The sequence below is a fragment of the Erpetoichthys calabaricus genome, chromosome 2 (assembly GCF_900747795.2).
Source record: "Erpetoichthys calabaricus chromosome 2, fErpCal1.3, whole genome shotgun sequence".
NCBI lineage: Eukaryota > Metazoa > Chordata > Cladistia > Polypteriformes > Polypteridae > Erpetoichthys > Erpetoichthys calabaricus.
The window spans coordinates 95863535-95879898 of NC_041395.2; the positions used below are offsets into that span (position 1 = coordinate 95863535).

Consider the following 16364-nt stretch of genomic DNA (forward strand, 5'->3'; position numbering starts at 1 on the left):
GAAAAAAAATAAATCTTTTTGTTGATTTTAAACTGCCTTTGTTGTCAGTCGGGTCGGGTGCATATATAGCGCCTTTATCACAATACATTCAATAAAATTAAAAAAAAAATGATAAAAATAGCTTACACCATAAAACAATACAGACACTGTTTATAAACTAAAAAGGAAAAGTATTATGTGTTCAAATAAATAAAAGTGTTGACATTTAAGTCATCTCAATCAAATTAGCTATGGATCCTCAACTCAACAATTTTAAGAGTGGGCCTGGACACTCACCTTCATTTCTGCGAGGTACAGCATTCCTCGGGAAATCTGCCAAGCGAACGAGATAAGGTCCCCCATGGTCAGCGCTCTCTCATCAGGGTTTTCCAAGTAGCTTGAGTTTCGATTTGTATCACTACCCATGTAGCTAGGTCCAACCTTCCGACTTTCTCTGAGGAAACTGCGCAAGGACCCATATTTAGCATATTCTACTATCAGGTAAAGAGGCCCTGTGCAAGATAAACAGCTTTAGAAAAGGACCTGCATATGGCAAAGATGGAGGAGACATAAAATAAATCACAGACAAATATGTGTAAACATTGTAAAGGAGAACATGAAGTAGGTAGTGCACTATTTCATAAATAGCAATAATTCTCCATATTATTACGATAAGTTCAGTTTAATTTAATATGGCGTCATACCGTCCTGGCTGCAGGCGCCATACAGCTTGATAACATGAGGATGGTTAACCTGCTTCAGCAGATTAAATTCAGACATGAGGTCTCGAAGTTCACTCTGGGAAGCATTTTCTGTGAAGAATTACAAAACATATTTGAGTCAGTAATTGTTACTCATTTGTTCTACAATATACTACTGTAACAAAAAATAGGATGGAGAAACAATACCTAGTAATTTGTTGAGCACTGTAACAAAAGTGGTCCCTGCTTCAGCACCTAAACCTACAGAGACTAAGTTGAACCAACACCCACTATACTGGTCATAATGACTTGTGTATCACATATGTTCATTCATTTCTTTGTTCATTCTCAGACTCACTCCAGTTCTGGCTTGTCTGGGATGCTGCCGACCCCAGAAGCTACAAAGGCAAGGTAGACCCCCAACTTTGGATTGGGTGCCAGTTTATAGCACAATTTACAGTATGTATTCTGCCACCTATTAAGCTAGCAGGTATGAGGAAAACTATGAGACTTGGACAAAAACAAACACAGACAACAACCAGGGAGGGATTCAAATCTGGTTTGTAAGGAAGTTCTTATCACTGAACCATTGTGCCACCTGTTATGTACATCTATGATCAGCTTTTTTTAAATATCGAAAAAAAAAACCCAGCATCATTTACAATTCTTTAAAAATGATGACCATTTTGAAAATTAAAACCACTTAATTTTCTAATTTTCTGGCTACACATATCCACTTCCACACTCATACTGGGCTTATTCAGAATAGCCAAGAATCCTCCATGTATATTTTTAGAAGATGCAGACACAAGGAAAAAATGCAGTCTCTACACAATTAACGTTCAAGAGTCTGTTATGTGGTTTAAAGTTAGTAGTCATCATTGTCAGAAATTGTACACTAATCTGTGGAAAGCAGTGCAATACAAAAGACAACAGTACTGGTGGAGTATTAATATTGCATCTATTATTATTAAGTAACCAGTAATGGCATACTGCACGATAACATGCAGTGAATACACTTGACTTGAGCATTCCTAGTTTTCATACTCTTTTTCCGTCTCTGTTTAGCATTCGTTTGCTCAGAGGTTGATGCGCGTGCTGCTTCCTGAGCAACTCTTCTTTTCTCCACCCTAGTGGCCCAACTGCTTCTCTTCTTTCGTTGGCATCTTTTTGCGTTAAAACTGATTAAGTTAGTTTTTGTGTTGCAATTACTTAGTAAGTTTTCTTTAATTTTTCACTTAAGCTGGCACTTAAGTCTTCAATCTGCCTCAAGAATGATTAGAGAAGGTGGTGGGGAATGAGAATGGCGCCCATACGTATGCGCCGCACAGCCGCTCTGCTGCACGGTGCCGAGAGTTGATTCAACAGTAAAATAAAATAAAAATAAAAAGAGTAATACAAATCATCACCCCGAAAGAGGATAGTAGACGTCACATAGTATATGTGTACCAAATTTCAAGTCAATAGGTGAAACGGTTTGCGAGCTACAGGTGATTTAAAATCCTGGACAGACAAACGAACAGCCATGGTAGCGTTATTATATAAGAAGATAATGTAAGAGCATGTTGGTAAAAAGATGTAAAAAAAAAATCAAAATAATGACTGGATATCTATTGGTAGCTAAACAACTGCAAATCCAAAAGGATGATAAAGAAATAGATAGATACTGTATGAAGTGAATAACAGTAAATAGGCACCATAAACTTAGAGTCACGCTTCCACATGCTGCCTTGTATATCTCTAACTATTAGATCACAGTACCTATTGTCATATGTGATGCTGATAACCTTATACTGTACAGTATACAAGTGTGAATATGAGAACAACGTCAGGTAAAGTACTCCATACTATTAAAATTCATCCAGCCATCAATCTTCTTAGTTCAACGGAGGGCTGTAGGGAGCAGGAATCAACTCCTCAAGCGAACGTGACCAATTTATAAGTTGTGGGTGAAAACCAGAGTAGATGGAAAAAAGCCCCCAAACACATAGGAGAATATGCTATCCCACACAGGTGGCTCAGTGGTAAGGAGATTGTGGGTTTACTTCCTGAGTCCTCCCTGCGTGGAGAGCACTTTAGAGTTTTCAGAAATGTGCTACATAAATGTTGTCACACAAGTGCGAGTAGGAGGTAGTTGAGTGGACCAAGTTGAGGTAATTACCCACCAGGCCAAGGGGTGGCAGAGTACACTAATCCTACTTCTGTTATGTCTGCAGGCTAGATACAGGAAAACCTACCAGACGCACCATCAATGATGTCACTTCCGGTTCTGGCACCATGAATGATGTCATTTCCAGTTCTGGTGCCACGGACGACGTCACTTCCGGTTTTGGCCTTTAAAGCCGCCATCATTTCAACATCCCGTCAGTTCAGTTCTGGACTCAAAACAATGGATATGAGTGCTCTTTCAAAACCCTTTTGCAGTCAGGGACAATATATGGGTTGCTGCCCCAAACCTTTTTGTGTGTGTTGCGGCTTTTCATTTCATAATGTAAAGAGTTATTATTATTAACTCCACACTGACAGTTATCACGTTTGGGTTTGAACTCTGTGACTTGTATCTCTGAGGAATCTAACCACTAACCCACTTCACCCAAAAAAATTTTTCTAAATGTTTTCTCTCCAACAGTATGGCACCACCACATTCTTGAAACTAGTGGCACTCATGATAACTTACCCTTTAACATTTTTACAGCTACTGTTGTATAGCCAGCCTTTCCTTTTAGCCGAAATGCTGTAGCTTTAACAACTTTGCCAAACTCTCCTTCTCCAAGAGTTTTTCCAAGCACAAGATTTTTTCTTGGAAATTCCCATTTTGGATCCTCCTGTTTTAAAGTGAAAATGCAGTTGTTACTGTTTGACTTTTATGACAGTATTCCACATAGAAAGAAGTCAAAACAGACCATGATCAACCATAATCATTCTAATTTACAGGCAGTCCGTCTGTTCAAAATGCTAGCACAGAGAGCTACAAATACTTACAAGAGACTGAAATTATCCAATTTAGAGGCAAATCCATTGTCTATAGCAGTGGTAGTCAACCTGGTCCCTACCGCCCACTAGTGGGTGTTCCAGCTTTCATGGTGGGCGGTAGCGGAGCAACCAAACAGCGCTGCAATTACATACTAATCGACTAACTGTTGACCAGTCAAGATCAGGACAGCAGTCAGACTCTGTTACAGGGCATTTGTATTGGGACCACACCCGACCTCTTTCGCGACCACCTGGCCCGCATCCGCGAGCAAAAGAAGTGATGCCATTGGCCAACACCCATACATAAAATTTTATAAAACGCACAACCACGGATACTCACTAACTTAGTCTCGTCTCGACAAACTCTCGCTCAACCACAACACTTGTAACATCCGGCAATCCTCAACTTAGAGGTACCCAGCATTTGTTACTCTGTCAACACATTCATCATTTCAACGTACGAGGAGCTACGATTACTACATCCCATGCCTGACTCCCAACGGCTGTTGTTGGATCCACATATCTTTCAACATTATGGTCTGACGAAAACCTTACGGGATCGTGATAGCCAGCGCCTTGACTGACCATCCACGTCCAATGTACGCTGTGCTGTCCAGCGACTGGAACGCCTGATCCTGCCTGACCAACGCCAGCAGATGAGAAGGACGTCTCACATACCAGATCGGAAAAGCGCGCAACCTTCCAAAAGTCGCGATCACACAATAGACTTCAAGCGCATAAGTTTTGTTCACGTTACGTAAGTGAAGCTAAATCGTTACGTAATCGAAACTAAAGTCAGTACATAGATAGATTTCTGAGAGCAAGCACATGCTTACAGCTTCAAACAAAATATTGTGAAATATCGTGAGCCCATGTCTCAAAAAAAGAAATATGCACGTGGCTATTCGCCAGAGTATTTGAAGATGGGTTTCATAGAATCTGTTGCAAATAAACTACATCCAATGTGTTTATTGTGCCATAAAACATTATCCAATGAGGCAATGAAGCCAAGTCGATTGCGAGAACATCTTTCTACAAAGCATCCAAATGACAAGGACAAGCCCATTGAATATTTTCAGGAAATATATAAAAAATTTCAAAATCGTTCAACTATCGTTGCATCATTTAAGAAACAACATACAACAAACGAGGATGGATTAATTGCCACTTATCGCATTTCACAATTAATTGCAAAAAGTGGTAAAAGCTATAATATTGGAGAAACTGTAATAATACCCTCTATAAAAGAATTTATCTCAACAGTAATGCATCAGGATATACCGCAAATTTCAAAAACGTTGTCCCTAAGCGATAGCACAGTAAAGCGACGAATTGATGAAATGGCAGTTAATGTTGAAAACAAACTTATAAGTATTCTCCAAAACTTTTCATTTTCCATGCAATTGGACGAATCTACCATTGCAGATAATGATGCTAGAAATGCTATTCGCAATAAATCTCATCAAAGATACAAAAGGATTATCTATATTTAATACTGTGAGAACATACTTTACAAAAAATAATATTCCTTTGAATAATATTGTTGCATGCGCTACTGATGGAGCACCATCAATGGTAGGTTGCTATCGTGGATTTGTTGCTTATTTGAAGCAGGAAGTGCCAAATGTTTTATGTATTCATTGTGTGGTGCACAGACAACATCTTGTAGGAAAACATCTAAGTACAAGTCTCCATTCATCATTAACTATAATAATTTGAGCCTTAAACAAGATCAAATCCAATGCAAAGAATGATAGAATGTTTCGGCAGCTTTGCCAGGACAATAATGAAGATTTTATTAAGTTACTTTTGCACACAGAAGTTCGGTGGCTGTCAAAGGGTACATCTTTGGTTAGATTTGTAGCATTATATGATAGTGTCATACAATTTTTTGAAAGTAATAATGAGACCAATCTGTGTCAACAGTTAAAAACAGTAAAGAACGATGTCTTTTACTTGGCAGATATTTTCAAGAGATTTAACGATGTCAATATGCAGCTTCAAGGAGCTAATAAACCTCTTATAGGTTGCCAAAGTATTGTGCTATTATTTATTGACAAACTTGAACTACTTCGTCATAATCTATTGAAGAGAGAATTTCATCAGTTTCCTCAATTATCATCTATAAAAGATGATGTATCTCCAGAGGATATTGACAGATTCAGTAGCCACCTCAACGAACTTAAATTGGACATGGAAAAACGATTTGAAGATATTTTGAAATTGAAGGTATATGACTGGATGAAAAATCCTTTTACCGCAAATATTGAAGAGGCTGATACAACTTGCCAAGAAGAACTGTTAGAAATTAGATATGATGAAGAAAGTAAACATAAATTCGACAGTGGTGGATATGAAAACCTATGGCAAAATAAAAAAATGCGGGTCTTATATCCAAATATGTGGAAAATGGTATTCAGTTTATTGATACCTTTCCCTACCTCATATCTTGTGGAATCAGGATTTAGTGTTGTTAATCATATTATGACCAAAGAAAGAAACCGCCTGAATATTTCCAAAAGGGGAGACCTTTGTTTGTTCCTCACAAAAATTGAACCAGATATTCAATATTTAGTTTCCCAGCATCAGCCTCAGGGATCCCACTAATAATTCAATTAACTAATGTAATTTCTATGTACGCAAAGTATAAATAAAAAGATAGATTTAACTATAGTAAGTTGTTTTATCAAGATTTATTCTGCCAAACTTAGAGAAAATCCGACATAAAGTACTTGGTAAGTAATTATTATTATATGCTTTAACTTGCTGTAACTGCTTTATAAATTTTATAAGAAAAATTACTTCCCTACTTTATAAATCACCATTACTGTGGAACCGGTGGGCGGTTAGAAAATTTTACTATTAACAGAGATACAAAAGTGGGCGGTAGGTATAAAAAGGTTGACTACCCCTGGTCTATAGTGAAAACAAACAAATCTGCCATGGTCAAATCAAACACTTAGTCAAGTCAGCAGAGCAACCTGGACCCCAAAGTAAAGTATGACACATGGTGTCAGTGGTGATGAGGTTAAAACAAATGCCATTGCCATGAGGCACACTTTCATTATTTCTTTGTCTAATGCCATTTATTACAGTTCAAATGATCAAGATGAGTTTAAATTTCTCATTTTATTATACAAGCTTCCACTTTTCATTTCTCAATATCATATATTTTTTAAAGGCAAACATCAATCTTGCCAATTTTTTTTTTTGTGTAGAATATACATTCTGTTTTTTGTGTTGTTTTTAGTTCCATCCATTTTTTAACCTGTCTTCATGACATTTATTCCAGTGCACTCACAGTAACATAAGGCAGCTAATTAAATAAATTCTGTTGAGAAAAAGAGCTGGGCTCCAATTCACAAACTGATTTGGAAAAAAAAAAAAAAGATTTGCCAAAGGCTTTATATGACTGGCATTGTGACCCCCATAAATATACAGTATATTATATATATATATATATATATATATATATATATATATATATATATATATATATATATACACATATATATTACATACGATTACCAAATAAACATCTATCCATTCACTTTTCAAATCCAGTTCTAGAACCATTAAGTGAACAGAACAATGAAAATAAATCAAAATGAACTGATCACTGAACTATAAAACCGGGTCATATGAAATTGGCAGAAGCATAACAGTGGTGATATATAACACAAATAATATTGAGTCCAGTAATAAGACAGCTCTGAAAATTAAAAAATAACAGTCATTATAAAATGTTTTGAGAAGAAATTTAAAGTTTTCTTATAGTCTGAATATTACTATAGAAAAAAATAAACTATACCTTACAATGTGTGCTTTACCTGCAGCGTTCTGTTTATTTATATCCTATATGTAGGATAAAAACTAAACTGTTTGATTTGAATAAATTTTATGGATCTTCTTTATTTAATCATACATGTCTGGTATAATTTAACACCAAATTCTACTTCTTCAAAGCTCAACATAAAACTAATGTCACGAGAAAGCAAACAGATTAATAATCTACAAATAAAAAAAAAAAATGAAAACTTACAGGTATTTTGTAAGCGTCCACAGCCACTTGGTTTTCAACGGAGTCCACTGAAGGTCGGCGAACATTATTAGCAGAGTAACTGATAGGGTAGGACTGAGCTGGTCTACGAAATGTCATCTCAGCAGAGGCGATTGGAGGTTTAGGAGAATTCTTGTGATATCGGTGAATGAAAAATAAAGAGAGCAGCACGGAAATAACAAACGACAACAGGACTCCTGTTGCAATCACCGTCTTGCATATATCGTCACAAATGGACTCTGAAAAGAAGAAAAAAAGATTTGGCAAAATAAATAAGGCCAATGGATTCTTTGATCAGTCAATATTCTAAAACTGGAATTACAGTAGACATCACAACAACACAACAAATTTAAATTTCTGAAAAATTATTTTCAAGTTCATTGTATTTAGTAAACATCATAAAACTACTTTCTAAAAACATGGCCCACACTGTACTGTAGCTAAATGAATACCCAAGTTATTATCAAATGTTTAGCAACAGAATAAGTAATAAAAACCATTAATTCCATTATTCTTATACTTTGTTTACTATGTGTCATTTAATATAAAAAGTACAATGGATAGCCTGTGGTGTATAATTTGTAACGTTTTAAGTTAACAACCCCTTATTACCAAATCTGCCTGATTATATTTTTGTGCTCGTTCAAACTCCAGAACAGACGGACACAAGGCAGGAACCAATCTTGGATGGGATGCCAGTCCATTGTATCTCAAATATAATGTTACAGCAGTTACAGATGTTTTGTGTTGAGGAAACAGAATCTTCTCTGTGTCCTTGTGCTTTTAACCTAACCTAACATCTGTATGTAACAGATGTAAGACGTGGCATTTTTTATCAATTTATAGCTGTAAATGTAAGCTGTAAGAAGTAAAGCACCTATACTAGTGAAGAGTGAATTGAATCACAGGCCACATTTGTACATCCACATTCACTCATACTGGGCCATCTTTAAATTGGGGGACACAAAAACTAAAAAACTCTTCAGTGAACTGTACAAACTCCATGCATGCAATGACTATGAATCTTTTTTTTTTGTTTAATATATTATTAGCAAGTTTCCTTTTGCTGTCAAAAGTGACACACGTGGCTAGCACATGGTCTTGGTTGGTGTGCATTAGCTCCATATCAGGTTGACATGGATAGAGAAGATTTCTAGAGAAATGCCACCCGTGCCTGCAATACAGCTGAGGGATGTGGAGCAACAAGCTGGACATGAGGGGATTTGTTAAAGAACAATTTTATTTCATAATCTTGATCTGTCAAAGGGTCATCAGTGGTAGGACGAGTAGCTAAGAGGAGTAGCTCAATTCCTGGTGTACTAACAAACACTTTTTGTTCTTGTCTATGGACTCTTTGCTATTAGTAATTCTATTTGGACCTTTACCTTAAATTATATTTAAGAATGGAATTGTGGCCAGAAGGTAACATGGACATAAGAGAAGGCTTCAGTTATTCATAATCCTACAAAAGGGTAAGTTTCATTGCAAGTACATTAACACAAATGCAGACAGCAGAGTATATATTCTAGAATCCAAACTTTGGAAGTCCTTATATAATCCAGCTACTTCTGAGTGTAATTAGGGCTACAGATTTTGAGTTTTAGGACTTTTGGCTTGAATGTACAAAGCTTTTTGGTTTCTCTATGGAATTTTGATGTTTGGTTTTCTCTCTTTTATTTTTGCCATTAGATCCTCACTTGCTTACTGATGATCCCTCCCTATCTAGAAGACGTCATTTCCCAGGACTCTTCTAATAAAATGAAAATATAAAATGTTTATTTTACACTGGCATTTCACATCTGGTCATAAGAACAAATCATCTGCAGAAAGAGAAAGTTTTCTTTCCTCAAAAATGTTAAAACAGTAAAGCAAAAGTCCCAGAAGGAATAGACTTAAGGGTAAGACATGTTTGTGTGTTCTGCTACCCACAATGTCAACCTTACACAAATCATAACCCAGAAAGAGTACAGTATGTAAAATGGAGAGGGGTATGGAGGAAGACATAATATGCAAGAATAATATGTGAATATGTGAAACAGTATAAAAGGAATGATGTGAAAGATAACAGAATAATACTCATATTATTATAACAATTCAAATTAATATCGGAAGGAAAGAAAACAAATGTCCATCCATCAGTCCATTTTTTAACATGCCTTTTCAGTTCTGGGTTATGGGGAGTTTGTGATGCAAGGGCAGGTCCTAATCATGGACAGACTGTCAGTCCATCACAGAGGACACACACCAAATCAAAAAAAAATTATAACAAAGGAAGCAGTGTAACAGACAAGGAGCTCTTCAACTATTTCTAAAAAATGTGTCCCAATGGAACAGATCCTTGCAGTGAGCCTAGAGATCTGAATATGAGCTAAATGGTAAAATGAAAAATTGGACAAAGATGACCGAGATATAAATAGTTAATAAACAGGTCCACAACAGAAAGCAAGTAAATCATATTTTGTAACTATCAGAGATTACTGGTTCCCATTTGACTCCATAGCAAAATAAATGCTGCCTGGCCACATTTACTTAATGACCACACCTGTACTAGTTATACATTTTGTTCCATTATTACTTAATTCAGTTGTGATTTAGACTTTACCATGAATTTCATTTTTTTCACAATAGCATTTGTCTCCTGGATAGCAGTAACATGTTCCATAGCCAGACTTGATGCCCTCAGGATGGCCTTTTTCATGTCCTCCTATTACTTCTCCTTCTAAAAAATTAATAAATAAAAAAACAAACATTGAAATCATTATATATTTTTATTTGAAATATAATTGCCATCTGTTTGAGAATATTGATTTCCTTAACCATACATTAGATCTTTAAAACTGACACAGAGGAATTGTAACTTTTACAAACAATACTGTTTTATTATTATTATTTATTTAATAGATACAATTACCGAAGGTGACTTACAGGATCAGAATACATTACAACTGTCTACATAGAATATTTTCAATTGAAGTGCAGGAGGATAATCAAATGCTCGGCCATACAGTAAGTCGCTGGTGAGGATGACATGTCATGTGCCGTCATGTTCAGTGCTTAGGAAGCTTACAGAGAATTATATCTCCTAGAACTTTGATGCACGTTTTTCAGCATCTTGTAATGAACTCTAGTATTTGAACCAGTTGGCATTTTTTACAAACCTTTACCTACACAAGAATTTCTTCAGGTTTTTACCTCATATTGTATGTGTTTATTGGATACCTATCTAGTACTGGGTAGGGCCAGTAAATAGCATTCAACCAAGCATTGAAAAAAATCCTGTTCTATTCTATGGTGACTTACACAGCTATAGCTGAGTTTTCGGCTACACAGTCATGCTACAAAACCTCTCCCTAAACATTAGTGTCATGCTGCTCAACCAAATATATAAAAATAACATAACAGATACAACCATTTACTTCAAAACAAATACAGAGAAAACAAAAAAAATAGAAATACAAAGCAAAAAAAAAACAAAAACCGAAGATTCAACCCTCACCCAAGTAAAACCTGCACCTTATTCTAAAGATGCTCCTTGGATTGAGGTATGGGGACTTCCATGCCATTTATTACACTGAAATCTCAGTCCTGTTTGTGGAAGCAACTTGAGATGTGTGTACAATGACAGGGCTCATTATCATGCTGGAAATATTCATTCATATTCCACTGCTTATCTGAAATCAGGTTGAGGGGGCAGCAGTAACTCATACTATTGGATGCTAAGGCCTTCCCAGGTCATCTGGGAGATATAATCCTCCCAGCAAACCCTGGATCTTCCCCTGGGACTCCTCCCAGCTGGTCATGCCCATAAAACCTCCACAGGGAGGCACCCATAACAGTTGTAATAACCACCTCAATTGTCCCATCTCGATGTGGAGGGCCAGCAGCTATACTCTGTGCTTCTCACCTTGTCTCCAAGGGAGAACCCAGTAACCCTGCAGTGAAAGCTCATTTCAGCCACTTGTATCTACAATCTCATTCTTTTAGCCATTACCCAAAGCTCATGACCATAAGTTAGGGCAGGGACATAGATCGACTGGTATATCGAGCGCTTCATCTTCTGGCTCAGCTTCTTCTGCACCACTAGGAATCGGTATAGTAACCATTTAAACTGTATTTGCTACCCTAATCCATCTGTTGATCTCACCATCCCTTTTTCCCTCACTCATGAACAAGAACCTGTGGTTCTTAAATTATTTCAATTTCACTGCTGGAAGTATTCACCTGAAAATTGATGAACTCTAGCCATAATGGGACATGCATCATCTGAAGCAATGTCCAGGCAAGCTGTGGTACTGAAATGACGATCATTTGGCATTAAGAAACCTAAACTGTGACAAGAAAACATTCCTCACATCATTACTCCACCTCTTCTAGCTTATACTGTTGGCACATGGCAGGAGGGATTCTTCTGCCGGACATCTCCAGAAGACTAGCCTGATCACTACTTATGTAACCAATGCATACTGTCCTTGTGTCTGAGATGGTTTTCCTTCCACCTCTCATTGACATGCAGGTTAAGTTTAAACTGTTGAGAGTGACTTAGTTAGTAGCGATATAAATGTTCCCCAGGTCACTAGAGCACACTGTTGTTTAGACTCACAAGAGTACTGGGGAGAAGAGCCAGTCTAGCAGTCTTCAGTCACACTCCAAAGCAAGAGGAGCCTGCAGAATATCCTGGGGCTACTGGGGTACCAACAGGCCTTTGAATGGCAACTGGGTAACCTGGAAGTATTTACTAAGGGTTATCCACAAGTGTTACTGGATACGGGTTAAAAAAACCTGTTCTACCAGTACACTGGTTAGTTCGGAGCTGGGGGGCATTGTAACTAGTGACAAGGATGCAGCTGATGTTTGACAGTGGGCTAAGTGGACTAACGACACCATAGAATAGTTAGGGTCCAGATGGCATAGCTTTAGATGTTTTACTCCCTATGCCTTTATGTCCACTGGTTTTTGTTAATGAATTAACTTGGGAATTCTTCTTCAGTCTACTATTGCTCTGTCAGCAAATAAGCAAAAAAATTTGAGAAAAACTGGGAGATGCATAAAAAAATAAAATAAAACAAAAAAATGGAAGAAAGTGAAAATAAAACAGAAGCCCAATATGAATTGTGTTTGAGAGAACAACAGGGTCAAAACCAAAAGTACATGCGAGGAAAGAACACAATGATGAACTTTGAGTTCTTTAGAATTTTGGTATCTACAGATCAGATAAGGATTTGAACTCATTGCCATCCATTTATCCCGTTGCATTAATTACGCATGGGTTATGACAGAGGCCATGCCCCTAGCAACAATGGAAGTGGACATAATGACAAAATTAAACAATGGTGGCATTTGATAACCCAAAATCATACCAAACCATATAGGGGTGAGCAAAAATAGGTTTACAGTTGCTTGTATGGGAAAAGACGTTATAATTATTACAATATCTTTATTAACTCAATAGCTTCATAAACTTTAGTAAAGAATGTTACAGTGGCACAGGGTACTTAGGTACAATCCTGTACGTGCTCAAATTGCTGGCCTTCATTATTTACACATCATTGTAGTCCACCTGCTAAGTAAGGATACGAAATTATAACTATAATAATAAGACAAATAAGAAGATTAGTCCCAGTTTGTACACCCACAGGGCTGCAAGGGAACTGGAGTTCAGAAGCGGAGCCCAGTAGGGGTCCTTGAGTGACGGTAGAGGACTCTGTTGGGGGAGGACCTCCATGGTTTCTGTACGACCTGGAAATGCTTCTAATAAGCCATGTCATGCCACCGGAAGTACCCTCATGTTCAGCTTAAAAGGAGAGTTGGGAGGCAGCGAGCAAAACTCAGTGGAGGAGAGAAGAGACAAGAGAAGGCATTGGTTTTGTGAATGTTTATTGCAGCTGGTTGGATTAAAACTCCTTTTATTGAACCCGGAGTTGTACAGGGTCTTGTGTGTCTTGGGTTTGGGGGCTCATTGGCACCCCAATAGCCTTTTATTCCTGAGCTTTCAACACCTACCAGGTGTCATCATCAGAAGAAAACGGTTAGACATACAGGAATCAAAGGCAATATGTAGCAAATGAGAAGCACACAGTTATGAAAAAACTGTTCTTCCCTCACAGTTGCATCAAGACCTACACCCTCTGAACCCTGCTTTATTAATCCCCCGGACCCACCTACCATCCTCCACCAGGCCTCCTGTCTGTCTCCTGTGGAAGAAAAATGGGACTTAGGGGTGTTTTGGTGTGCTTTCCACATTAAAATATAGCATCTATGTTAAAAGTAGTATAAAATAGCTGATAAATGTCAGAAACTTGTTCAAGCATATCAGGAATAGATATCATGTGAATAATTAAGAACATGAAGGCTCTGGGTGATGGTTGTACCCAGTAAGACTTGCAGATGTCACATACACAGGAACTCAAGACGTATTGGAATGTATTATAAAGACCAAGAATAAAGTAAAATGACACTTATTTTGGGGTATTTCTCCCACACTCCCAATGCGGTCTGTTTGACTCTTCCTCTTAGTTTAGGGACTTTTGGTATTGCTTAAATTAAGAAAAAAGCAGTCAAAGCAGCAGTTAAACAACAACTCTTCGATTTTCCTTTGTGCTGTGCTGCACTTCCATTCTCGATGAAACATCATCCAACACTCCTTGCAAAAGTGTAAAACACTCCTTCTTTGAAGTAATGTTAAGCTTTTCGTCATTTTCTCTGCTAGTCCGGCTTCAGACTGTTTGAGTGTTTCACTTGTACATACTGTAGTAAAAAGCAAAAACAAATTGTCTGTATTGGCCCTAGAGAGCAAAAAATTTGGACCAACTCGACGAAACAGTACAGGATTATACAGAGAACATACAGATAGACATTCTGTTCTATATATTGTTTTAGGGAGTTTAGAGTGGTTTAGAATTTTGTGATTACATTTGCTTTTGTACTTGATACATTTTTAATGATGTTTGAAATAATGTTTTTCAACAACTTGTTCTTATGGGTACTGTCATTTAAGGAGTTATTTGTTGACGGGTAAGGTCAATAGGAAGTGAGCAGCATGTGACAATATCGAGTAAAGGGAATAAATATGAAGTCATATACCTCATGGTTGTCTAAGACTGGATTCTTCCAAAAGACCGTTTTGTTCATTCTTGTTGCAAAATTCCTAGTTATCAATTTAGAGTTCCACACAAAATATAGACATCCTTGACCAAATTAAAACATAGTAAATATAATTTAGATTGGAAACAAACTAAAACAATGTAATTTTTATGAAGATGTTAACGTACAGTTAATATTAAAGGGACGTCAAAAACATTTGCTGGAACAGTATTTCCACTAGTTTTTCACTACAAATCGTTATTTGGCTCTGCCTGCATGTTTCTTTTTATTTTTTGTTATCAGCTTTTTCCACGCAATTTCTTGACTGTGATTCTTGATACATATCCTGAGCAGTGTTTGCTTCAGTTTTCACCTTCTGACCCAATGCTTTACATTGCTGACTTAGTGGTATCTCCGATTCCAAATCCACTCAGACTTCTGCTACCTCATGCTGTCTGTACACATGGCTAGGACTACTTACAAACATATCCACAATCACTTTCACCGAACCAATGTAAAGCAACCAATTAACCTGAAATGCATGTCTTAGCTGGGATACCCAGTGAAAAGCACCCACAGTCATGAGGAGAATGTCTAAACTCTGATAAATGTAATGCTGCAGCAAAAGTAAACAGTAACAATGGGCACTGATTAAATTAGCAATGCTAAATTACTTGAATTTAGAATACATCAGCATTGGAGGCAAAGAAATGTAATTAAATAAGCAACTCATAAATATTAAATATTTATTATAATCTTTGGGACACATAAATCTTTAGACAAAAAATTACAAGGTATCCGCCTATGTGCTGGGCTGCCAGGCAGGGTAGATGAAATGGAGGATGAATTATTTACTTTAAACATTTAAAAACTAAAAGCTTATTTGGTTTGATGCCATGTAAGTAATAATTTCTTGGAGATTTACGTATAAAAAATTCATCTTGTCTTTGAAATAAGGAATGTATTGCAGTTCAGGTTGGCAGCTGCAGTTTGACAGTTAAGTGCCATCAATGCAGCACACAATCCTTCAAACTGACAAGAGAAACACAAGCTTGCTGCAACAGCTGAGTGAGGGCCCTGAGCTCCAGAGCATCTTCAACTCGGTACAGCTGACTCCTTTCCTTTCCTTTCTGTCTTTTCACCTGACAAATAAATGGCTTATTAATTCAGTTAGCATTTAGAACCAAAACATAATAAACAGAACAATTCTGAGAAGCAATACAATTGATTCTGGGGATGTAGCTGTACAACTGTTAATGTTTATTTTCTGACATCTCCAAATTCCTGGGTTCAAATCTCAGCCCAGGTACTGTCTAAGTTGATTCTTCACCTTCTCACTGTATCACAGTGGGTTTTTTCTCTGGGCTCCCTGGTTTTCTTCCACATCCCAAAGACATAAAAATGAGGTAATTGGGGTCTCTTTATTGGTCAATGTCAGTATGTATGACTGTGTTCATGCATGTGCCCAGCAATGGGGCTGCTGTCTCCCTCAGGGGCAACTCCTGGCTTATAGCTGAGCACATCTCAATTCTATAATTGGATAAAGCCATAGTAGAAAATGGATGGATAAA

At 37.2% G+C, this 16364-nt stretch overlaps 1 protein-coding gene across 1 annotated transcript in view; it reads right to left on the reverse strand.

The window, feature by feature from the left end:
- The window catches only part of ret (ret proto-oncogene receptor tyrosine kinase), a 177947-nt gene that overhangs the window by 25508 nt on the left and 136075 nt on the right, over positions 1-16364 (reverse strand). Inside the window, exons 10-14 of the mRNA XM_028794175.2 lie at positions 10316-10432; positions 7696-7952; positions 3358-3505; positions 684-791; positions 277-491 (exon numbers count right to left, since the gene is read on the reverse strand). Coding sequence (XP_028650008.2) covers positions 277-491; positions 684-791; positions 3358-3505; positions 7696-7952; positions 10316-10432 — 845 coding nt within the window. The remainder of the gene's footprint in view (positions 1-276; positions 492-683; positions 792-3357; positions 3506-7695; positions 7953-10315; positions 10433-16364) is intronic.